General features: G+C 39.1%; 1 protein-coding gene across 1 annotated transcript in view; it reads left to right on the top strand.

The window, feature by feature from the left end:
* The window catches only part of HMGCLL1 (3-hydroxy-3-methylglutaryl-CoA lyase like 1), a 116,649-nt gene that overhangs the window by 52,788 nt on the left and 37,117 nt on the right, over window positions 1-26,744 (top strand). The window contains 3 exon segments of the mRNA XM_010973914.3: window positions 11,364-11,427; window positions 14,787-14,936; window positions 14,939-14,975. Of these exon segments, the coding sequence (XP_010972216.2) occupies window positions 11,364-11,427; window positions 14,787-14,936; window positions 14,939-14,975 (251 nt within the window).

Genomic DNA, 26,744 nt, shown 5'->3' with positions numbered 1-26,744 from the left:
TATTTGCATGACTGTAGCCATTTCATTAATATCAGTTGATCATCATGATGGTGTGTCTAGCCTGGGGGGTAAGATGCATTTGAGATCAGAAGGACTAGCACGACTGACATTACTCATTTTATTAATACTGAATTATCCAAATGCAGCCATTTTTGAATCTCAGCCTAGTATAAATTGATAGATTGGCATAAACTCATACTAGCGTTTAGAAAGGAATCATCTAATGTGGTTTCCAAAAAAAAAAAAAAAATTTAAGAACCATGATTTTCTTCAAAGAATATTTTTTGTGTAGAAATTCAACAGAGTACGTCAAACGTAAAATGAGCTGCACTGGGGCATTGGGACCATCACTCCGCCCATTCACCCTTCCCCCTTGACAGCCAACTTCGCGCTCTCTCTGTGTGGCCCCAAAGCAAAGGTAGGTGGGGAAGGAGACAAGGAGAAACCTGATGCTGCCAGGCTGGCAGGTGAGCATCCCGTGCAGACAGGCTCCACACCCACGTCTTGGAAATGTGTAATAAATTCATTGTCACTTAAGAAAGAAGTTGTTTCTATGGCATTAGCTAATTTTCTATTTTTTTAAATTATGGAGATACGATAAACACACTATATATCCTCTTCATAAATTAAAATGCAGAGCACGTGTAAGAGAAGGCTGAGCGCTGTAACGGGGTTTAGATGAAATGGTGCTTCCCTTGGTTGAGGTGAGCAGCGTTCACGGCGGTGAGAAAGATCCAGTCGTTAATGAGAAGGACAGGCGGATCCAGTTTGGAGTGACGGCACTGGCAGAGGGCTGGCATTCAACCAAGGTCATCTGGAGTGCGAGCAGGGTTAGATTACACCTTAGTTAATAACCATCTTGTCGGTTTGCTTACTTTTTTTTAACTTCATTTTCTTCTCTCCTTAGTAAGTTTCCAATGTGCGTTTTTAAAGACACAAAATTATTTTTTGTAACTAACATACATACATAACATGCAGAGCACATACAAGAAAATCTAAAAACCGAGATAGTGTATTTCTGTAGACAGAAAATAAGGGATGTCAGTTCTTAAGGCAAAAGGCACATGACCACTGTCAAAAAGGAGAGATATACTACAAATTCCTAAATTCAAACATCCAGCAGTGGTTTTGTCTCCCTTCCCTTTAAAAGAAAAGGAAAAATGAAAATACTGTTACTCTATTTCTATTATTTATTCTATTTAAATGTGGAATGTAGGTTTTTAGAGTTAAGTAATTCTCATTGGAAACTTGAAAGAATACAAAACTATAAGAAGTCAGGTGCAAGGTGCAGCTGGGACATTCAAATAGGAATTTTTTTTTTTTAATGTTGAAAGATGGATGTGCACAAATTGTATAATATCAGGTTTTATCATTTTCATTTTTATAAAATAAAACAGGTAAAGTAACAAGGCTAGTAGAAACCCTGACTCCTAAATTCTGATCGCTGACCATTTACTATTGTCCTGTCAATAAAGAAACTTCTAACCAGGGTACAACTTAAGAGTTTTCCAGGCTTTGGTAAGAGTTACAAGATGGACAAGAAGTGACCCAGAGTCAAATGAAATCAGCAGAGTAGAGTGGAGACTTACCATAGAGTTATCCTGTAGACAAATGTGTGTTTTCCAATGCAGATTTCCCTTCCTTTGGAGCATGAATCCTCGATTTTCTGAAAGACTAGTCAATTTTAGAAATACGCCTTTGGATGTATGTAAGTTCACTATTTGTGCAGTTGAAAATTATCTTCTTCTCCCCCAAACTTTTACAGAGTTTAAATTAGATTTTATTTTTACTGGCAATCTAGGTTGTAGGCACTCATGATTAAAAGCCATACGCAAAAAAAAAAAAAAAATAGAGGTGGGGAGAGGCTAGCTCAGGGGTAGAGCACATGCTCAGCATGCATGAGGTGTTGGGTTCGATCCCCAGTACCTCCATTAAAAAAAAAAAAATCACAGGTCATTAGTACTTGTTTAAGAACCATTCTCAGCCGACCAAGACCGAAGTCGATGCTCCAGCTTGTCTTATCATGGCAACAGCTGCATCGACAGGGATCATTGTTCAGAAAAGGTAGGTCGCCAGCTGTCAGATCTGAAGGCCATACACCAGGATGCATTTTATAAATGCTCACTAAAGCCATTTAAGCTTTTGTAAAAATAGTAAACTTTCATATGGTCTAAATAGCAGCCTTTATGAAAGTTACGAAAGCTTTTGTTCTTTCCTCTCCTCTCCCGAACACACATGTGCACATGTGTATGTGCACATTTTTCATACGTGTATGGAACTTTGCATAACATCTGGGACACATTGGGGAGAGACGCCAGGCCAGGTCGTGGACATAAAAATGCAGAGTCAGCTGCACAGACCTGCACAGTGTGAGTGAGCAATGAAACGTCTACAGTTCGGACTTCATTCTTTAATGTGTAACTCACAGAACACATGTTTAAAAACTCTAGGTTATTTTTCCCTTATCCGCCTAAATTTTTAAAACATGAAAAAGGCAAATAAAATCCTGTTATACAGGGAATCGTTTTCTCTCTTTTTTAATCAATGGTATTTATTGAAAGAAGTATTTCCTGGTTTGTCAAGATCCTTTTGAAATTGAAATGCCTCAGAGGTGAAGTAGGGCTGTAATATATCATGTAAGATATTTAGGTTTTATTCCTTTTCTGTTTGAAGTGGCTATCAGCTTCTCTTTACTGAAGTCACAAGAATCACATGCTCTCTCTTTTTGCGAAAATATGAATTTAAAAAGGAAACTATCAATAAGGTGATATTATTGATTATTACTAATTATTATTAATTTCACTGTTAAGACGCTTATAAGTATGTTATAACTTCACAAGGTCAGCAGTTGTATATATCAAAGCAAAATGTTTTTACACGTTTACATCTTCGGTTTCATCTTTAAAGCAGCCTAGCATGGTTTGATCCATGCTTAAATTTCTGAAAGTCTGAGCCTATCAAAAGTTGAAAGAAGTGTATTTGTAGCATTTTCTCCTAGGAGCCAAACAAAACTAGCCATCCAGTGTTTAAAAAAAAAAAATACAAAGTGCAAAAATGTTTAACTGTAAACCGTAACTGCTGAATTTCTTCTCAAATTCCCAGAAAAAGTAGAGGTGCAAAATCATGAGAACAAGAAAAAAAAGGCGAATCGGTAATTAAGCCAACGTAGATGACCATGGGTAACTTTTAGGTGTGGAAAAACAAGGACAGCTTTAGGATGCAGTCACGTTTGCTTTCATCATAAATTCTTTACAAAAGGTGATGAATATTTATCAGTATTTCGGGGGAGATAGGAATCAGGTTTTCGAGGAGGTAGAATGCATGGAGAGGGTGGATTTCATACATCTCTTCATTTACTCCTTCCCTCCTCACCTACTTTCTTCCTACTCAAAACCCATGGAAACCTAATTGGTGTTTTAACGCTACTGAATAAAATTGTATCATTTATGTTAGTGACCAGTTTTTCAGATGAAGGTCGTCCAATGTTAGGAAATCCTTCCTGTGCGTAATGATTTTTTGACTGGTCGCCTAGCTCCATGGGTTTTCTAGCCTTTAAAATGGCAATTATTTCTAACTGCTGTGAAGCAAGGACAGTCTTTCTAAAAATGGTCAGTTTTCACTAGTGTTCCCTTTGAGAGAGAGGTTCTCTCTCAACACATTTCTTCAAGAACCTGCAACCTACTTGTTTGTTAGCCAGAACATCCCCTGCCTCGTGCAGAATGTCACTTTGGACCCTGACCGTGTCACAGCAGCCTTACTGAGTGAGAAAGTGAGCCTCCGTGTATAAGCCTGTGTTTTAAACACACAGTGATGAGCAGGCAGTGTTTCCATGGTGATGACGCGGCTACTTTCCATTGGATGATCTACCCCAGTGGAGTTCACTGGCCCACATGGTACCATCTTTTTATAAGTGGACAGCTTACTGGTCAACGTTCCTTTCCAACTCCTACTGTTAAGCTGAGGCTTTTGCATTGGTCTGGAAGAGCAATTCAAACCATCATCTACCAAAATGTGGCCCAGGAAACTCTAAAAATGAGACACCTGTGAAAATTCTTTCCTTTCATACATATGGCTTCTTTGAGTTACACTTTTCTTAACCTTGCATGTTACTCTGTCATTGCTGTGTGGCAGGATAACATGTACCCCGCTAAAGTTCACATGTGTGAGTTGTGTTTGTGCGGTCACGTCTAAGTCGGCTTCGTGGAGAGCTTTTGAGGAAAAAAGGTGTTTTGTCATTTCTCATGAAAGTCACATTTTAGAGCCAAAGGAGAATTTTAGCAGAATCACCTCTTCAGACCAAAAGACAGTCATTTTTTCTTAAATTATCCATGGTGAAAAGTGCATAATAGGCTCTCAAAATTTATTTTTAATTGGCTTGTTCGTAAAGGAATGTTATCTTGCATTGTTCATAGGTTGATATATTTTGCACGAGGGCATCAAACCCACTCCTCAATTTAAATGTCTTAATTACCTTTAATTGACATCAGGTGCCATCTCATCACCCTTGGCATTGTTTCTCTCTTCTGAGGATAGCAGCCGTTGACTCTCCACTTCAAACGTCTGTGACATTTAGTCAAGGTCTTTACTCATTCTCTTGGTTTCCTTTTGCCTGATTGATCGGAGGAAATTGGGCAAATTGTGGGAAGGTGGCCTGGGTACAGCCTAACTATAGGTGATTTTTCATGATTCGGTTCAGCTAGGTGAAGTCGTTAAAGACTTGAATGCTTAACCTTTTTTTTTTTTCTTTTTGCACAGTATTAATAAATGGCCTCAGCAAGCACAAATAAAAATAAAACTGACATTTCTACCCAGAGTTTATTGTAACACTGTGCTTTTTGCTGATTTTAGTACAGTTGGCTTCAATATGGTTGGTGATTTCTTTATTACTCTGTTATCCTAAATAATGTTTAAAACAGGGCTCCAGGTGTGAACTCCCAAATATGTGCTGTCATCCTGGCTACAGAATTGAGAACATTAATAACTTAGATCTAGCTATCCATTTATTGTAAAGATTAGGAATGTCAAAGAAAATTTTCCAGGAGGTTAAAAATGACATGTTCACTAACGTTTTCTGCATTGATTCATTCAAGAGATGTTAATTGCTTTATGTAATGCCCTGTATTGTGATGTTAAGTGGAATATGAAAATCAGCAAGTAGCCTAACTTCAAAGAGTTTCCAGCAGGCTGGGGAAGTAAAAGGTATACAAATAATGGTTCTGTGATCACAGAAGCCAAGTACTTTAAAAGAGATACAGATAAATCCTATTAAAGCACAAAGTGATACTGTAGGAAGTTTCTGTGGCGTGATTTGTAGAAACTTCATAGAGAAGATGTCCATAAAGTGACGTTATTACAGACGGGTAAAAATACGGAAACATAAGCTGAAATAATGACCTTTCCAGGCAAGGCAGGAAATCTACCAAGAGCAAAGGCAAAGTGAAGAGAAATCTCTAGAAATGTTTGGGTAACATGAGAAAGTTCGCAGTTACCGCAGTAGGAGCTTTTGAGGCTGTGTGATGAAGAGAGGTGGAAAGTAGAGGAGGTTTCAGACATTGCTGAACTTGAGCACCAAGTTTAATATTATTTTGGCGGTTGACACGGGTGTGCAAATGAGTGAGTGAATGGCACGAGACCAGAGGCCGGGAGAGCATGTAGGAGACGTCTGCGCTGTCCTGGAGAGGGTGCTCAGGCACCATTCTGTCCACCATGTGGGTTGGCACTGGCAGAGCTCACACGCTGTAGAGGCTGCCGGGGAATGTTAATGAGTATGTTCTCAAAGGTGACCTTCAAGTGATTTAGCAGCTGAAAATTACTGTATCTTTTTGGTTTTTTTTTGCATACAGTTTCCTGTGCTATATAGCAGGTCCTTGTTTTCTGTCTATTTTATATCAAGATGGCAAGTGTAGGGGACCCAGAATGGAATATATTGAGCTTAGTTAATATGCCCTGTGAATGTGTCAAGCAGTCAATCAATTTGTAATGTTCACAAGAAGATTGGGAGTTGTGTTTCTGGAATTATCTGTGTAATAATGAGAGAGAAAGAAAGAGACTGTGAGGGACTGAGCTGACACAGAGACCCCTTTTCTGGTCCCATTATGAACACATAAATATAGCAACTTGTAAAACATATAGCCAAGCTCGGGAGAGGAAGTCCCCAGATTTCATCAGGAACATGTGGTAAGGATGCTGGTTGATGCCACTGGAACACGGGGGTATCTATTCCAGATATAATCCCTGGTGGCTTGGAAATGGGATTTTTAAAGTGTACACAGGAAAAGATAGATGTTCTGCTAATGCTTGGATTTAGAGCTGACTCTTCTTGGAGTCTGGAAGCACCTCCCTGCCAATGCAAAGTCACTGAAACCTGTGCCAGTGTTGTGGGTTGTGGATTTATGACATATGAGGATTGTGGAAACCCAGATTGAGAAATGAAGGTAGAAATCTGTCTGGGAACTGGTAAAGTCTGCAAGGCAAGGGAAAAACGAAATTAGGTCTCCTTTATAAGAACATTTAAATAACTCAGGCTTCTCATGGAACATCCAGAAAAACTAAAATCACCATGTAAAATGTACAGATTACAGACCACATGAAAAAACAAACTACCCTAAGACAAATTAGCAAAAAAGAAAAAAAAAAAAAGAAAAAAAAAAGAAAGAAAAAGCAGAGGGACTTTAGCAGAAAAGTAGGCAAATAGAATAATCTGAAAAAGAGATTGTAAATTAACCCTTAAAATATTCATAGAGGCAAAGGAAGAACACAATAAAAGAACAGGGCTTTATGAAAAAAAAGAATGAAGATTTGACAAAAAGAAAAGGAAATGAAAAAGACGTGTTAAAAGCAGTAATTGCATTGAACAGCGTATTACGTACAGTTGAAATGGAGATTAGTGGTCTGAAAGTAGGATTTGAAGAAATTGCTCTAATGAAGCACAGAAAAATAATAGAAATTTTGACAGTGAGATGAAGAGACAATGCCTAATAGAATTCCCAGAAAGAGGAAGCAGGAAAAATATATTTCAGAGATAGGTTTGATGAACCAGTACCTTGAAAAAAAGAAAAGCATTAATGTCAATATTGAGGAAGTACAGCAAGTCCTGACATACTTATGGTAAAAGACAGAATATTAGATGTAAACAAATAGTCCTAAAACATAAGAGGGAAATTACTATAAAATTGCTTTGAAAGTATTCATTAGACAGCAAAATAGTCATCAGCAAAAACTGAGACCTGGAGAGAGTGAAATAATATGTATAAAATGATAAAACTAAACCAAACAAACAAGCAAAACAAAACAAAACCCTGTCAACCTAGAATTCTATACCTAGCCAAACTATTACAAATTAATAAGGGTGAAATAAAACCGTCGGTTGACGAAATAGTCTGCAAAATTCGACCCTTGCTGAAAGAATTACTAAAGGATATAGTTCAGTGAAAAGGACAATGAATCAGGAGTAAGGAATGAAATGAAAAAATAAACGGAGACATTGCAGGCTGGGGCTTAGGCAGAATGCATACTATTTGGGATAAGTCTGAGAAATTTAACCACCAGTCAATTAAAAATGGATAAATGCTGTGAATGTCATGAGTCCAATCAAAGGTAGAGGCTTTGGGGCAGCAGTGAGGACGTTCCTGAGATTAGATACTCTCATGTCTGTGTAGTTTCACTTTTACATACAGGCATCAATCAAACGATCCAGGTAAGGAAGTCTTGCTAATAGTTGCATGGTTTTCAATTTTGGTAGCGTAATGGAACTTTGAAAATTATTTTAATATGTCAGTGGTTAGAGTCTTTTCCCCAAGTTTCTGATTTAATTGGTTTGGAGTGTGCTCTAACCATTGGTGTCTGTTTTGTTTTTTAAGCTCCAGACAGCCAGGGTTGAGAACCACTGTAATGGATGATTAGAGAAGAGAAGTCTAGAAACTTGACTTTCGCCACTAGTCTAAGCAGAGTTTGCAGCCTGTTTTCTTCATGACAGAGGGCTTATCACACTCATGAATGTGCCTTGCTTTTTACCAGCCATTGACAGGCTTTTTCTGTAAAGAGCCAGACACTAATGCTTTGGGCTTCGTGGGTCAGACGGTCTTTGATGCAGCTACTCAGCTCTGCTGTGATAGTGCAGAATAGCCATGGATAATAGGTGAACAGATGGGCCTGGCTTTGTTCCGATAAAATTTTATTTGCAAAAGAATGACGAGCAGGATTTGGCCCATGGGCCATAGCTGGCCAGCCTCTGCTCCAGAGTGGTAAATTAGTCAATGAACATAGCTGAGAACCATCGTGTTCCCTTGGGAGAAAAGTAGCCCCATGCATGAATAGGTTAAAAAAGGGTGGAAGAGAGCACATGAAAATAAAGATGCAGTGGAGAGTGAAGACCAGGCAGATCATAGGCCCGGGGAGGATTCAGATGGGGAACTTGAGCGAGTGAAAATGCACGTGGAGAGTTGGGGTCATGGCATAAAGGGGTAGCTGGGGCCAAGTTTTCACGTTCCAGTTTAAGAGAATGCAGGAGAGATATGCTTGTTCAACCGTGTCTTACATTTGTTATTGGGTTTTTGTTTGTTTGTTTGCCTTTTTTTGGTTTTCACATTAGGAGGGGCAACATGCAAATGGATGGCTTGAATTTCCTTTTTTAATCACATTTAGATATTTGGAGTTCAGAGTAAATGCATTCTCTTTGCAACATGTTATCTATAATCATTGTATCTGAAGTGAAAATATTTATCCGTTTTCACCCCTAGCCACCTTCTCCAGTGCTGTGTCCACTTAAGAACATTTTCTTTTCACGTATCTTGATTAGATTTATACAAATTATTCCAACGTTAAGCTCAGATTATATAATTGGAAGAGGAGAGAGATGGATTTGTTTTGTTTTGTTTTTCTAAATATGATTTATGTAATCCAGACTTTCTTAAACAAAGACAGGTTTTAGGAACATGATGCATGCAGTCTTACAGAAGTGTATATTCCAATAGAGATTTTCTTCCTATTATGATATGACAACATAACCCTTTTCTGATTGAAATTTTATGTTAAGGCTTAAGGTGTAGACACTTCAGAAGGCAAACAACTTATTGAAGAAATTACCGTTTGTTAAAAAAATGTGTATCATCTCATAACAGGCTCTTGAATTTTCAAATTCACACATGAGAATATGTTTACATCTTAAACTTCTAGGAAAGGCACAAACTTTATGTAAAAAAGCAACAAAATTTTAAACCTACCAATTTATTGAAAAAGCCATTCATTTTATGAGAGACCGAAGAAAAAAAATGCTTCTCAAGAAACTCATCAAGAGATGGGTTTCCTGTTCAGCACGGCTTTCAAATTTTACTTGAATTTATCCTCTTTTTCTCCTTCTCTGTGCTCATAACTGCTTTATGGCTGAATGGAACTGCTTAGTTATTTTAATTCCAAAACCTAACTTTTACTCACATTCTAATACTTTGAAATCAGGTTATATCTTTAGGATCAATTGTTATGCATTGAGCTACTGAATGTATATTTTAAGTTTTTACTCCAAAACCTGTTGTGAAATTCATAGAGTGTCTTCCAGTTGACAGCATCTTAAAATCAAGGAAACTCAGTAGTAGTTCTGCTCATGTTTTTGCCTCCATCTTTCCTTTGACAGCCACTTCTGGAGTTCGCAAAGGGTGACATTTCTGGAAAACAAATCTGATCTTGTCACTGCCTCACTGAATGATTATGAATGTCTCAAAATAATTTTGAGTGAGCTCAGTATTTAAGCTCCATGGTATAGCATGCAAGGGACTTGCTTGCTAAGGCCATCATATTCTGGCCCAAAGAACTGAGCCCAAGTCTCCTTTCCAGCATCCCTCTCTCCCTCATGCAAATTGCTTCATTCCTGACAATCAGACTCACGGTGCATGATTTTAATATAGGTGTTGTAAAATCTCTGAAAAGAGTTTAATAAATTGGGATCGGTGTTGAGCTGAAAATAACTAAAGCAAGCTTTTTCAAAAGCTGAATACTTTAAGATGGAAATGCATCATTGTCCTTGCAGGAAAGGCTTGACTTTTTAATATTGGAGTAAATTGTAGAGGCAGCTTGTGAAATATCTGTCTTGGGAGCCTTTTAAACACAGACTAGATGCTCTTCTGTTTGGGGTGATTTAGGTACATCCACGAGAGATAAACAAGATGAACTTTGAGGTTGTGGCCAGTTCTCGGGGTTTGGGGGTGATTAATGGCTGTGTCTACATGGGGCCAAAACAGCCAGACGGAAGTGAAGAGAGAAATTCAGTTAGTCATCTACATGGTCTCTCTGTGTGATTCCAAAGACCTGGAGATTTCACAGTTGAATATAGATACTTATTTTAAAAAAAACAGTATATTTCACTGATATTTTCTGCTTTGAATATTCATCCATTGCTGTAGTTTAAGCAACCCTACAAGATAAACACTTATCTTACTCCCATCTGCCATCAAATAATACATATAGCATCATAATTATTAGAAAAATTAAAATGAGTTGAATTGAAGTATGGAGATTCCTCAAAAAAGAAAAAACAAAAAGTAGACTTACCATATGATCCATCAATCCCACTCCTGGGCATGTATCTGGAGGGAACTCTAATTTGAAAAGACACATGCACCCCAGTGTTCATAGCAGCACTATTTACAACAGCCAAGACATGGAAACAACCTAGATGTCCATCAACAGATGATTAGATAAAGAAGTTGTGGTGTGTTTATACAATGGAATACTACTTAGTCATAAAAAAGAATAAAATAATACCATTTTCAGCAACTTGGATGAACCTGGAGTTCATTATTCTAAGTGAAGTAAGCCAGAAAGATAAGGAAAAATACCATATGATATTCATGGGAAATCTAAAAAAAAAAAAAAGACACAAGGGAACTTAATTACAAAACAGAAACAGACTCACAGACATAAAGAACAAACCTATAGTTACCAGGGGTAAAAGAGGGTGGGAAGGGATAAACTGGGAGTTGGTGATGTGCAGATACTAATATATATAAAATAGATAAACAAGTTTCTACTGTATAGCACAGGGAACTGTATTCAATATCCTATAGTAAGGTATAATGAAAAAGAATATGAAAAGGAATCTGTGTATTGTACATGTATGACTGAAACATGATGCTGTGCACCAGAAACTGACCCAACATTGTAAACCGACTATACTTCAATTTTTAAAAAAATGAGATAAGTTGAAAATGTTTCAAATGGTTTTGGCCTAAGAATATGATAATAATGAAAAGACAGAGTAAAGTCAATTTTCTTGATGACGTTTTGGCCATTTCTTTATTTTTATAAAGTGAAAATTAGGAAATGGCTTACCCACTGTACGGATACTTACACGGCTGTCTGTTTCACTTTAGGTACGTATCTTGTGCCTTGGGATGCCCGTGTGAAGGAAGCATCACGCCGCAGAAAGTGACTGAAGTAAGAGATTCATCCAGTTTTCTAGTTCATGGTAAAATGATGTCTGTTATTTTAAAAAGTGGGCTATTTTTCTTCCCACGAATTGCGTCTGCACCACAAAGACTGTGGAGAACTGTGTATTGGAAGACACGTTGGCTCACTTGGTGAATAGTTTTATTTTAACGCTCAAGACCTATATGTTGACTATCACTGATCAGAGTTAGCATTCAAGTCTTATCCTTTGGGTGCTCAAAGTTGGAGCGAATAAAAGCATCTCTTTCGTCTTCATGTGGGTAGAGCGCACTGAGTGACCTTTTCACCTTCCGTCAGAGTGCTGCCAGGGCAGCTGGTACACACACTTGAACTTCTCCTTGGGTGCTCAGGTGGCCTCCCTTGTTGTCTCCTGCGTACGCTGGCATTTGTGTGTGTTCCTTCAAGATCCCATAGCTCTCACTGCCGAGAGCTTGCTAAGTTGCTGTTACTCCAGAGCAATTTCACAGCAATACATGGTAGTCATGAAGGACCTGCTTAGTGAAGTTCATTTTCTACTCCCTGTTCCTGTTTCTTAATTGATGCCAATGAATACAAAACTCTCGGTCTTTGAGATTGGGTTGGATGCTCAAAAACTCATTTGTACATCATGTAGCGTATTAGTGTGCACCTGTTGTTAAGGTTAATTTTTATAAGCTTAGTAATGTGCTTCTGAAGCCATGAAGAAAGCATTGTGAGAAACTGAAGGAACTCTCAGGTTGGCTAAAGCCATTCGTCTCCTGTGCATTTATTTGAACAGCAGATTTTTCAAATGATAGCTACCCCGTGGTCTATCAACGAAGCAGGCGTTTGCACGCAGAGGCAGACGTACTATAGAGTGAGGAAGGTTAAGCTCTGTAGTCCTTTGCTGGTGTGGGACCCTTTAAAGTCTCTGCTATTATTTTGTATTCCCAGTTATATGTTCTTTTCTTAAAGAACATTTCCAAAGTTGTGGAACTGCAGGCTCCCCAAAACCTGAATCCAACTCTGCCCACACCCGCGAGCCCTTGCTTCCCAGCCTTGCGCCTCCCACCAACTCTGGATGCACCACACGTGCAGCCTCGGGCTCTCCACTCCTGCTCCACGATGCCTGGGGTGTTGCTTCAAAAGAAGTCATGCACCAGGTGGATTGGAAGCATCAGGAATTCATGACCAGTGACCTCGCCTGGGCTTTCTGTGCTGTTCCACGACACTGTGTGGCCAGCTCCCTGTCTCACTCTCCAAAATGACTATTGCAAAGTCTGTTCCCTGTGTTCAAGCCCCTAACCCTTCCCCTTAATTACCCCCCTCCCCCAATGCATGCAACTGCAGAATCCTCCCATTAACCTTGAACATGTCCAAGCCTCTATCATCTGGAAACTTCCTTCCTTAAGTCAGCATCCCTGTCTAGTTTTTGGACCGTCTCTCTCCATCCTTTCACGTCTGAACCTCCTTCAGAGGGCTGTCTGCAGCAGTGGAGGGGAGGTCCCTCTCTCCATGTGCCACCAACTTTCCACTGCCCTCCAAGATGACATCTAGACCATTCTCTCAGCTGAAATCCCTCTTTGTAAGATCACGACTTGGCACTTGGGGCAAGAAATGCGAGATCATATTCAATCCTCATCTGGACATCTCAGCAGACGTTGGAGCTGGTGACTGTTCCCTGCTTCCTGATTCCTGTAGCCCTTGCATTCCCTTAGGAATCTCCTCCAACCTCTTAGCTTGTCGCCTCCTCCTCAATCTGACCGTTAAGAAATTCCAGTATTCCATAGGCAGTAGGTAGGGGAGAATCACCATTATGCCTTTTTAAATCCAAATTTCCATCCAATGGTAGTCTCCTGCCAGGAGTGGGTAGCCCTTCTGAGTGCCCTCCATCCTGTTTTTGATATTGGATTGATACTGCCTTTCTCAAATAGAAATCCGATTGTATCTCCACTACCCTACGTTTTGTTAAGGCTTTCTGTTGCTCTCATGATAGAATCCTCAACCCAAATCCTAAGCCTGGTTGGTCTGCAAGGCTGTGTGTGCTCTGCCCTGAACCTACCTCCCAACTTTATGCAGATCCATCACCCCTTGGTTTTTGCTTTCTTGTCACGGCTGTCCTTTGCGTTTGGCCCCTCTGCCTACTTGGATGCCCTTGGTATTTCATATTTCAGCTGCCTGGAGCACGTTAGCCTCTGTATTTGATGCTCCTCCTGGAACCTTCTTCCTATACCTTTGGCCTGCAACCTCTTCAATCAGTTAATGCTGGCTTAGTCTCCAGCTGTCCCTTAGGTTCCTCCTGCTCGATAGATTGAGGTCAGTTTGCTCCGTGTTCTTAGAGTCCCATTTCTTTGTCCCCAAATTATCCTTTTAGCGAGGTTGACACATTCCCAAGTGGAGCGGATCTGTCCGCGCTTGACTCCTGGCTCCTTCACAGCATGACCCATCGTGACCTCCGTATACCTCTCAGTCCCAGCACCTCGCATGACCGTGGGCATCAGACAGGCACAGAAGAAACACACCAGACGGGAGTTAGCGGTCGAGCATGTGACAGATTTTGCACCAAGTGTTATGTATAGATTCTCATTTCATTTTCACAACCAAACCTGCCCTTGTGAACATCATCATGATTACTGTAATTAAGAAAACTTAAGTAGTTAGGCTTAGAAAACGTGCTCAGTGACGGTGTGTTAACGTCTTTATTTTATGTAGTAGGGACTGAGGCTTAACAGGGTTAATCTCCTCCCCAGTATCACATGCCTAGCCTGGGTGGCAGCTGAGACTGAAAACCAGGCCTGTGTCTGATTCCAGAACCCACATCTTGGCCAACACACTAGGCTGCCTTCATGCAAATTCATGCTGCTCTTTGAAGGGAACATCAGTTATTTGGCTCGAAGGAGACTTGAAATTTCCTCAGCACAAGAGCATCCATTTGTGAGCCAGAAAAAAATTAAGCCAGAAACCTTAAGTGTCTCTACCAGCTACAGAGCTGTGTGATTGCTATCTCTTGACCACGAGTCTAATGCCTTGAGAAATACTAGTTCCACAGTATATTTGCGATGCTTCCATTTGATTGAAGGGCTGAGAAAATAAGCCTCCCAGAACTGAAATTGTAGCTTATAATTTCATAATTGAACATGTAGATAGATATGACTCCAAGGCACACTTGAATATGAGAAAAGGATAATTAATGTCCTTCAAGGTTTTGTGTAATGTCTGGGATTTAATGAGCAAAGAACAGGACTGGAAGACGAACATACGTGTTTTCCGGGGATCTGCAATTGATCTGAGGTAGTGATGCTTATCTCTGGATGACGTTTGCTGAGGAACAGCAGGATTGGAGTCTGTTCCTGTCCTTTGTCTCACTAGCTGCTCACTCTTCCCGATAGGTGTCTAAGAGATTGTATGGCATGGGCTGTTACGAGATCTCCCTGGGAGACACGATTGGCGTGGGGACTCCGGGAAGCATGAAGAAATTGTTGGAAAGTGTCATGAAGGAAATCCCGCCGAGGGCTCTTGCTGTTCACTGTCACGACACATACGGACAAGCCTTAGCGAATATCCTCACGGCCCTTCAGGTACTTTGTCGTGGTTGTGTGTACGTGTAAAGGTGGGTGGACTTCTTTGTCACCTAAACGTATGAAGACCTTTGGTGAAACGATCTTGATAAATTGCTATGACTGTAACGTTGAACCAGTGCCTGTCACATGCCAAGCCCTCCGGAAATATTTGTAAATTGTGCCTCTTTTTAGAGCAAGGATGTCTCATAGGACCATTCATCTGATTTGAGAAAAATCCCCAAATGTGTTCATTTTGGAGGATTAATCCTTTTAGAGCTATGTCTGCCGTTTTTGACTCCCACATGCTCTCGGCCCTAAAATTTAATAACTGAACTCTGATGGCCTTTGGGGAGGGCAGAGCCCCGAGAAGGCAGCATGAACTGCTGTAATCACGAAGCTGAAGCTCTTTTCGATAATCTGGTGCTCTGTGATGAGACCAGATGGTGCTGAAATGTAGAATATTTTGTTTCAGATCTTTTCCTGATGTTGGCCAGCACTCTTTTTGGAAGAACCCCTGGTTTTTATCAAGTCTATTCTGTGAAATGATCAAAATCAAGAGATTTAAAAAGTTGGGGGGATTAAGAATTGCTTCTTAAATGCTCGTGATCACGCAGTTCTTTTTAAGGTATTTTACTTCAAAGAATAGATAGAAATTTCATCTTAAGGTTATTATTTTTTTAATTGATGTTCTTTCTTAAACTCGGCGAAAAATAGATTCATTTGATGTTCTTTGAACCCAAGATTTTGACAACTGAAGATAAGAGCGTCTGAAAGCTTTTCGGTGAGGCTGAAAACCAGTGTGTGAGGCTGAATGTCACAGTCCCACCGTGTACAGCTTCTTGGCAGAAGTTAAAAAACATTGTGAAGAGACACCCCCACAAGGGCTTATTTTGACTTTGTAACATATGTGCACAAATCCTTATTTATCCTCTGGAAGCAGGCAAAGAACATCGTATTGAATTAGGAAAAAACCCCGATATCCCACGGACTTTGGGGCGTGGGAGTTTTTGCAATGTTCCTTCTGGATTCTAGTTTCTAAAACAATAGGGAACTCGGCATCACTTCAGGATTCTGTGTCCAGCTGCAACTGTAACTTAAGTGTTCCTCACCGGCAGGTTCCTGCAGAGGCCTGTGTGTGTGTCGGTGTGTCTTTGTCTGTGTCTGTCTGTCTCTCATTTCTCTCTACGGCCATATCCTTTATATACGGTAACACTTGGAGTAATATTTTATTCAAGTAGCGTATTTATTATCTAATGAGTCATAGTTTAGTGTTTTAGGGATACAGAGCTACAGTGCAAAACCTGGGAACCCAGACGTCTGATTCTGGAAACTTTTCTGCCTCTTGAAATTGCCCTGGTGCCAAATATTGCAGTTACCCCACTATGATTGTAATGGTTAGGGAAGATCTATCTGAGGAAGAAAGGTTTCAGATCAGATATAAAGAACAAGGAGAAACTAACCCCAACCAAGGGTGTGTGTGTGTGTGCGCACATCAGTGTGTGAGGATGAAACACCAGTTGGGCAAAAGGCCTTGGGAGGGGAGGATGCTGTCCCGGGGTGTCTGTCTGTCCTGTCACAGCCACAAGGAGCAACCTGGGACCCCAGCAAGATGGGGGGCCCAGGTGAGAACCTGCATAAGGCTGAGACCCCGCAGGTCACACACCCTCAGTCAGAAGGGTGAACCAGCACACACGCCACCTCACAGAGGGAGTGGCCGGCCAGCGCGGTCATCCTCACAGCCTCGGCTGTGGGTGAGGGAGAAAGAGAAAAGCTCCCTTCAGACTTCATCACTTTTGGTTGATGGTTATGTGGATTTCAGGTTCAGATTCTCACTGCCAGCAGAATGGGAAGGACCCAAGCAGACAAAATATTTTCAAAGGGTTGTGGGTCAGTGGCGCCTACAGGTGTTGGGAAGGATATAAATCTTTTCTGAAGGAACATATCTCCAATTTAAGCTGAACTGTTTGGTGTGCATGTGTGCATGTGTCTATGTGTTTGTGGGTCTGTGTATGTCTGTGCGTGTATACGTGTGTCTGTGCGTATATGTGTGCGTATGCTTGTGTGTCTGCATGTCTCTGTGTGTCTCTGCATGTCTGTGTGCGTGCACATGTGTGTGCACGTGTGTGTATATGCGCATGTCTCTGTGCGTGTGTGTATCTATACTTGTGTGTGTCAGGGAGCTCCTGCACGAGTTCACAGGAAGTGTGTCCACAAGCACCTGTCACTGTGTCTTCTGTTCCTTTACTATGTGCACAAGCTCTAAGTATGTATGGGGGTGCCGAAGGGTAGGGGGGTGCGGCGGAGAGCCTGGGGAAGCAATAGTCCCCCCAGCGTGACCTTGTCACGCTGCCCGGACCTGGGGTTGTAGTCACGGTGCAAACAGGAGGAGGAGAAGGGGGTGCCAGCGGCTTGGAGCGGAAGCGCCATGACCTGGTGCCCAAGAGGCCAGTTTAAAGGCACGATGGAGGAAATGGTCAAAGAGCAGAGACCACGCAGGGAGCTAAATGCTGGAGCTCTGGGGTTTGTCTTTTCTGCCATCTGCGTTCAAACAGTGTCAGCCACTTCCGTCCAGTTTGATAAGCCGGTGACACTGTCAGGGAGAAATAAAGGAATGTATGCTGCTCTCTCTTTGGAAACTGTGTGGAGCTGAGACAATCTTTAAACGTTCTGGAGCTTTTCTGCTCAGACAGACCGCTGATGTGTGGACAGACCGTGGGATGTCCCTGCAAACACACGCGTGCTGGTCGCAAGCAGCCTGAGTGGGGCAGAGTCCTCCAGCGCCCCCTCCCCTTCCGCATCTCCTGTCCCCTCTCTCCCATGACAGCAGCAAACACAGAATACCCAGGTTTACCTTGAGCGGAAGAGGAAAGAAAATTATCTTGGGAAAAACTGCCAGTGTTGCAATTGGAGGGAAATTGCAGAAAGTCCCAGTTCATTACGAGCAGGGCTCACCTTGGCTTTGGGAAGCAGTGAACAGACTTCATTCTTTCAAATGAAATCTTTGAAGTGGCTTCTAGTAAAATTGGTGGTGGTTGTGGGGTGGATATCATTTGCTCTCATTTAGGGGTTGAGAAACAGTTGACTGCACTCCCAACTGGAAGTTAATATTAAGGCGAGGGGACATGTAGTAAGTGGAAACTTGGCCACGATGCTAGGAAACAAATGAGAGTTATAAATGGAACATCCCCACTCAGTCTGGAAAGCGCACGCTAATCGTCTAACAGAGGGATCTTTCTTGGGTTCTGTTGGATTTTTTTTTTTTATTACTTAAACAGATGACTTATGGGACTGCACGTGGTTGTATGGAAGTCAAAGATTCATAATTATCAGATATTGCTTAATATAGAGAAACAACTCTGAGCCTATAGATTGGAGTGTGGAATATTTATAACCACGCCAACCCAAAAGAGCAAGAAAATTAGGTGACGCAACATACAGCATTTCAGTGATGGAGGAAACGTACACGGCCAATAGACTTGTCTTAATTTTTGATTTAAAAATTGAGTCTCACCCTCCTGCGTATTCCCAGGGACCCACCGGTGAACAAATTGTTTAATCTACTTAAGACCAAACAATTGCACAGTCTCTGTTTTTCTCCATTCCGAGTCTTCGTAACTCGGTAAAAAAACAGAGTTGAAACAAATGAGAGCCAATACCGCAAATAACAGCCCTGCATTAATTGGTAGCAAAGAGACAGAGCAGAATAGGCAATATTTAGCTTTTCCCTAAAGAAATACCATGTGCCTTTTTTTTTTTCTCTTAAACGTAACAGACGGTTAGCTAATGTGCCTTTGCTCATAATGTTTTCCATATGTTTATTATTCTCTTTTGGAAAAATAAAATTATTTACCTAATTTTTACAGCAAAGCTTTCATTTTTTAATATTGACTCTTACTAAACCATGTTTAAATGCTACCAAACAGCACGTATTTCCTCGTGTGATTTGTGTTTGAAGTTCTCAAAGAGTATGTTCCAGAATTCCAGTCCTGTTCTCAATTCCGTATCTGTGGAATGGGTACAGGGAAGGCTGCCTCCTTAGATCTTACAAAACTGACATGAGCTGTGGTGCTTCTAGAACATTTGTCTTGGTAACAGTGAATTTGGTGAGTACTTAATATTATTACAGTCATTGCAATTAATACTGTTACTACTGCTGATACACTAATAGCAAAAATAGGAACGCTTATTATTCAAAGTATTTGTGAAACTTTATGACTCAAAGCATTGCTTTGCAAATGTGTTAATTTGTAAATACATGCATTAGATGTTGCTCATTTAATTCAACATCTGTTATTAAAGAGCTATGAAATCGATGAGCAAGAAAGAAAGCAAAAAGTTAAAAATTGGATGTCCCTACAGAGGTTTTTACAAAATGCATCATTAATTTATTCAACAAATATCAATTTTATCAGACACAGTTTTAGATGGTAGGTTCAGATGTAAAATCTCTGAGCATTCCAGCTGCGGAAAAACTGTTTTAGTTTAACTTAGTATTTCCAGAAGCTTTTTGATTATGAGATAGGGCTTGTTTTTTTTTGTTTGTTTGTTTGATTTGGGTTTTTTTTTTTTTTTTAGCTACACAAGTAACTTCCTCCAGCACAGTATTATGTTAGAAAATGTTCTTATAGAAAGTTGGACTGAGGTGTGGGTGATCATCAAAAAACAAAACAAAACAAAACAAAACAAAAACGAAAGAGGGCAACTAACACAATATTGTAAATCAACTATATCTCAATTTAAAAAGTATTTTAAGACAAAAATAAATAGTTAAAAGAGAGCAAGGAGTCCATTAGAGTTAGACACATTCCAGTTTTCAAGTGCATATGAAAAAGGGCTTCAAGCCACAAAAGTCAGTGAGAAAAAGATGAATCAAGTTCCTTTCTATTAATTTTTTTCAAGTGGCTGGATCACTTTTTACCAGTGAAGAAAAATGAGGAAACCCTTGAATAATTTGGTTTGCTTTTGTTTATCTCCAACCTCTTTTATTAATATAATCTTCTCTCTAATTTTTGACAACAGGTAATCAGTTAGTTTTTGTGTTCAGAGATAATATAATTTTTAGTTCTTCTACATATCTGTAGGTGTTGAGGACAGTTGGAAAAAAAAAAACTGCTTCTGAGCTAGACGACATTTTAAAGTGGCATTCAAGTAACCAACATTTAAAATACCACACATGAATTTGATGGTAGGATGCTAAAATTGGAAGTATTTAAATCTTTCTGTGGTGGGTTATGCTTAGATCATAAGCTTGAAGCTCACCAAATAAGAAAACATACCCCAGATGGCTCTGTCTCTTACACCGCAGTTAATCCATGAAGGTCACTAGGCAAATGTTACAAAAATTGATCTTCAGGGTTTTTCTTCCTACTTAAAAAACTCGGTTAGGCAGAAAAATAGAGTAGAAAAAACACTGACTTGATCTGCAGAAGGTTTTGTTTTGTCTGTTTTTCTTTTTAATGATGGTTTTTGCTTTCAGCTTTTCACCATTGTGTATAGTGTTAGCTGTGGACTTGTCATATATGGCATTTATTATGTTAAGATATGCTCCTTCTATATCTAATTTGCTAAGTATTTCATTTTTATCATGAATGAATGTTGAATTTTGTCACATCCTTTTTCTGTAAATATTGAGATGGTCATATCCATTCTTTTCTTTCATTTCATTAATGTGATGTATCATTTGATTGATTTGCTGGTGTTGAACCATCCTTGCATTCCAGGGATAATACTCACTTGATCTTGGAAAATTGTTTTAATTCTTTTCAGCTGCTGCTGAATTTGATTTGCTGGTATTTTATTGAGAATTTTTGCATACTTATTCATCATGGATATTGGTCTGTAGATTTCTAGTAATACCCTTTTCTGGCTTTGGAATCAGGGTCATGCTAGACTCATATGGTGAGTTTGGGAGTGTTCCCTATACTTCAGTTTATTGGAAGAGTTTGAGAAGGATTGATGTTTATTCTTCTTTGAATGTTTGGTAAAATTAACCAGTGAAGCCATTTGACCATGGGCTTTTCTTTATCGAGAAATTTTTTTATTATTGATTCCATCTTCTTAGAAGTAGTTGGTCTATTCATATTTTTTATATCTTCTTGATTCAGTCTTGGTAGGTTGTATTTTCTAAGATTTTTTCCCTGTTTCTCTTAGGTTGTCTAGTTTGTAGGCATACTACTGTTGTTCATAGTAGCCCTTTATGATCTTTTGTATTTCTTGTTATCGGGTATAATGTCTTCTTTTTCATTTATACTTTTGTTGATTTGAGTCTCCTCTCTTTTTTGTTGGTTAGTCTAGTTAAGGGTTTGCCAGTTTTTAAACTATTTCCAAAGAACCAAATCTTAGTTGGCTAATCTTTTCTATGATTTTTCTGTTTCATTTATTTCTTCTCTAAACTTTATCATCTTTTTGCCTTCTGCTGACATTGGGTTCTGCTGACATTTTTATTCTAGTTTCTTGGGTGTATGAGTTAGGTTTTTTAACTTGGAATATTCCTTGCTTCTTAATATAGGTGTTTATCACTAATATTTTTTTCCTAGAAATTCTTTGGCTGCCTCCCATAAGTTTTGGTATGTGGTGTTTCCATTTTTGCTTGTCTCAAGATACTTTTTTTATTTCCCCTTTAATTTTTTTTTATCCATTGGATGTTCAGGAGAGTGTTGTTTAATTTCCAAACATTCAAGAGTTCTGCAGTTTTTCTCTTGTTGGATTTCTAATCTCATACCATTGTAGTGAGAGAAGATTCTTAGTATGATTTCAATCTTCTTGACTTTGCTGACTTGTTCCGTGGACTCACACATATTCTATCCTGGAAAATATTCCATGTATGCGTGAGAAGAATGTGTATTTTGCTGTTGTTGGAGAGAATGTTCTGTATATATTTTTAGGTCCATATGGTTTATAGTATTGTCAAATTCACTGTTTCCCTTTTGATAAAAGTCTCCAATTATCACTGTATTGCTGTCTATTTCTCTTTTACCTCTGTTAAGTTCTGCTGTATATATTTAGGTGCTCTGATGTTGGACACATAAATACTTAACAATTGTTATATCATCTGATGGATTGACCTACTTATCATTATACGAACTTCTTTGTCTCTTTTTACCATTTTGGTAAAGTCTGTTTTGTCTGGTGTAACGATAATTATCACTGCTTTTGTTTGGTTACTATTTGCTTTAAATATCTTTTTCAGTCCCTTCATTCTCAGTCCATGTGTCTTTAACTAAAGTGGGTAGAAGACAGCATGTCATTGGATCTTTTTTTTTTTTGATTAAAGTAATTATTGATAGATGAAAATTTACCTTTTTGTTAATTATTTTCTAGTTGTTTTGTAGATTCATTGTTACTTGTTTTTCATCCCACTGGCTTTTTTTGTGTCTTGATATCATGTAGAATTAGAACACTTAGACTTCTTTATCTTGTTTTTTTTGTGTTATTATTACAGGATTTCCCCTTGTGAATATGATGAAGATTACATAATATCTTAAAAGGTTAACACTCTATTTTAAACTGAAAACAGCTGATTGTCAGTTGAATTACTGTGCTTTACTCTTTTGCTTCTCCTTCCCTCACATTTTTATGTTATTGATGTTACAGTTTATATATTTTTATATTGTGTGTAACTAATAGCAGATTATTGTAGGTATGGATATTTTTACTACATTTGTATTTTAACTTTAGAGTTGTAAGTGAATTACACATCAGCATTACCATATCTAACACAGAGTCCAACTTTGATCATATTTTTGCCATTACCAGTAAATTGTATCATGCCTTTTTATGTTTTTGTGATGTTAATTAGTGTCTCATTACTTCCACTTAAAGTATTCCCTTTGGCTTCTGCCTTTGGAATTTTGCTGAGAAAGACCTTCAGTACTTCAAAATTTACCTGTCTTTTCTTTGGCTTCATTTCTTATAATCCAATCTTTCATCCAGCTGTACTGTATTTTTATTTATGCTGCAAGGTAGGAATCTAGATTTTACACAAACACACTGCTATCCATTCAATACGTAACCTGTTATTTCCTCAGAAAGACAAAATGTTCAGCTGTGACACATGCTATGTTTTTATATTTTTGAGTCTATCTCTAGAGTTTCTATTCAGTGATAACATTAGCAGATATTTATTAAATTCTGTGTTTAGCATGAATTGTTTTGTCTTTACCACAATCCTAGGAAGTAAATTTTTATAACTTTAATTTTTTATGGGGTGCAACTGTGACTTATCAAGGTTAGGTTGGTTGCCCAAGGCCCTCTGTTTGAAGCATAGTAGAGCAAGGATGCCAACCCAGTTTATCTTCTCTCTTCCTGTCCCTTTGGTCATTTGTTTTGTGTAAGTACCATACTTTTACTTAACATGGCTTTATATTAGATCTCAAATCTAACATGGCATGACCCTCTTATTAGTCTTTTCATCAAACCCTTTTAAATTATTTTTATATATTTGTTTTGTCTAATTGAATCCAAACTACATTTGTCCAAAACTTCTCCTCCCAATATCCATTTCATTCAATACTGTAGGAAAATGTAGATGGGATTGACTTAAGAATACTGTCTCCCCATCCAAGAAATTGGCAGGTTTTTTTCCCTTTATCCAAGTTTTTGTTTGCATAAAAATGAAATTTGGTTATTTCCTGCAGGAAGAAGGCCAACAAATTTAGGTTTCCTCCCTGGTTCAGAATGATTGTAATATGTGCTGCTGTTTTTCTTCTTGGTTTTGAATTGCTTCTTCCTTGATTTCTATCAGTCTCTCTTTCTCCCTTCATTCAGGAATTATGTCTCCTACTCACCTCCTACTCACCTCCAGGCTCATTTCCTCATTAATCAGTTATATCTTTTCAAATTTCTCAGAACATGCTTGTATTGAGGTGTGTTTAAAACATTTAAATCTATTTATATGAAGTGTACTGATACCTTGAGCAATTTCTTGGGGAAAAACTTTCCTTGCAGGATATGGAAAGTAAGTTTGTGACATCAATTTCCTGAGGTTAAAAAAAAGTTGAGGTTTGAAGAGGTTGCTTTGAGAATTAGATTCTTCTACTTTGATCTCATAATAACAACAGATAACTAAATAAAGCTCACATTTCTTAGTAAAATGATTTCAGTTCAGTAAACATTCTTAAAGGAAACATTTGCTTCAGTAACCAAAACCCACTGTTTTCACTGAAGGTCCAAATTAAAAGAATACTGTTTCTATTCTGTAGGGAAAGAGAATCTTATTTATTTTTCTACACAGACATTTTGGAACATTTCCCTTTGAAAATACACAAGACTTTATAGATAACAGACCTTAGAGTGAAAAGTATTAAGACCCACTTCAGCTGTGAGAAGGCCAACAGAATTATCCATTGCAAATGTACTTTAAAAAAAAGAAATATTAAAAAGAAGGGGAGGTTTTGTTTTTTTTTTTTTTTGATCACTAAGACATAACCTCAACAAAGAGGTAAACGCAACCTTCTAAAATTGATCCCACTTTATTGTTGCCTCATTTGCTTAAAAATAGAGAGACACAACTCTTCAGGGTTGAGGGTCCCCAGAGTGTCCAAAACCATCTTAATTTAAAAGTTCATTGTGATTTACAAATGTTACTAGCCTGGCCACTGCGGTTATAGTGTTTATTTAAAACTACAGTGTCTTACTGGAAGATCAGGAAACAAGAAATGTGTTCCTATCTGAAATTCTAGGTGAGTGAGTTCATGTGTGGTCTAGGTGGGAAGACACAGCTGAATTAAGATGTGACAGTGAAACCACTGTTTCTTTAAGGAGATTTTATATGTGTGTTGAGCAGAAACGGAAGAGGCAATAGGGAGGAGGCAGCAGAAGAGGAACCCCTCTTGGCCACTTGACTTGAGATGTGCAGTTGAGAAGAGAACGTTAGTAAGGAAATATCTCAGGTTAAATACGTATATTGTTTTTCCCTTCAGTCTTGATGCACCAAGTTAGACAAACAGAGAAGTAGGTAGAAAGGCATTGATTGTTTACTTTCTTATGTTGTGAGAAGCTACATGAAAGTTTTGCTTTGCTGTGGATTTTAATGAAGTGCTAACTTGTTTATCAAAGTGAGTTCATTGTCTTGCCTAACAAAAATAGGCTGGAACTAAGTTACAAGGAGCCTTGAAACCAGCCCAGGCTCTCCAGCTCGCACTTACAGGTGTGTGATCTTGTTTGCACCTTGTGTCCTGCTTGCTTGTTTCAGTCTGCAAGCACTGAGTCTTAGAAACCTGATCTAAATTTTTGAAGGAGGAGACAGTGGTAGTGGGGTTAGGTAACGATAAACCACAATGATATGTTACAGTACATTTTAGAATGGCTCGTCTATTAAAAAGACAAGAAATAGCAAGTGTTGGTGAAGATGTGGAAAAAAGGGAACTCTTGGGCACTGTTGGCGGGAAAGTAAATCAGTGCAGTGACTAGGGAAAATGGTATGGAGGTTCCTCAGAAAAATTAAAATAGAGCTATCATAGGATCCAGCAATTTCACTTTCTGGAATTTATTAAAAAGAAATGAAAACACTAACCCCCAAAAGATATATGAACCCCCATGTTCACTGTGGCATTATTTACAAGAGACAAGGCATGGGGACCTGTGTCCATCAACGTATGGATGAATGGATGAAGACATTGTGGTATGTGTGTACAGTGGAATGTTACCAGCTACAAAAAAGAATGAAACCTTGCCATTTGTGACACTGATGTAACTCAAGGGAATTATGCTAAGTGACATAAGTGAAACAGAGAAAAACAAATGCCGTATGATCACCCTTATATGTTGAATCTAAAAAAAAAAAAAAAGAAAAGAAACAATGAAAGAAAGAAAAAGAAAACAAGCCCATAGATACAGAGAAGAATTTGGTGTTTGTCAGAAAGGGGAGAAATGGTGAATAGTTTTGTTTTTTCTTTTTTTTTTTTCTTTTTAGTTAAAATACATGGAATAATTTATAATAAAATAAAATGATATCTTTGATCCTTTTTTGAAATATAAAAGAGAAAGCCCACAAAGAGCATCAGTGGCCGGCACTGCCTCCTGCTGAGCCCACGCAGGGATATTAATTCACTGCCGAATAAGCCTCCGGTCTGCCTGACCAGGGACCCTTATCAGAGCACCACCCTGCAGCCATCTCTTGGTGGCCCTTGAACAGAGAGCACAGCCTGTGGCTTTCCCAGGCTGCAGAGCAAAAACTGTGTTCTCACCTGACCAGGGAAATTAGAGCACACTCTCGGTCCCCAAACGATGAACTTTACAGACCCTGGGTCTTCTTCTGCTACCTCACAAGGGCAGGAAGTTAATTCATAGCCCCGCCTACTGGTCACGACCATCTGGTAAGCCTGATCAGGCAGCCTGGCAACCACTGGGTGCATCTTATGGCCTCTCTTGGACAGGGAACCAGGCCTGTGGTGGTGCACACCACCTCACTCCCAACCTCAAGCTCAAACAGTTGAGTCACCCCAAAATAGACATTAATAGCAGGTCCCACCTGGCCAAGGATGTTACCAGGGGACAGGCACAGAGTCCAGACTGAGCCAACTGGTGAAGAATTGTCTCTGACAAAGCAAACTGCAAAGTCTGAAAGAGGAGCCCACTCGCCCAAATGCACAGATACCAGTGTAAGGGATCGGGGTCAAGAAAAATCAGGGACATATGACATGACCCAAGAAAACTAATAATGCTCCAATAACTGTCCTTAAAGAAATGGAGACCTGTGAATTTTCAGACAACAAACTCAGAATAATTCTCTTAAGGAACTTTAGTGACCTTAAAGAACATATGGACAACTACATGAAATTAGGAAAA

The sequence above is a fragment of the Camelus bactrianus genome, chromosome 20 (genome assembly GCF_048773025.1).
Source record: "Camelus bactrianus isolate YW-2024 breed Bactrian camel chromosome 20, ASM4877302v1, whole genome shotgun sequence".
In the NCBI taxonomy this organism is placed as follows: Eukaryota; Metazoa; Chordata; class Mammalia; order Artiodactyla; family Camelidae; genus Camelus; species Camelus bactrianus.
This window is presented reverse-complemented; position numbering and strand designations above follow the sequence as displayed.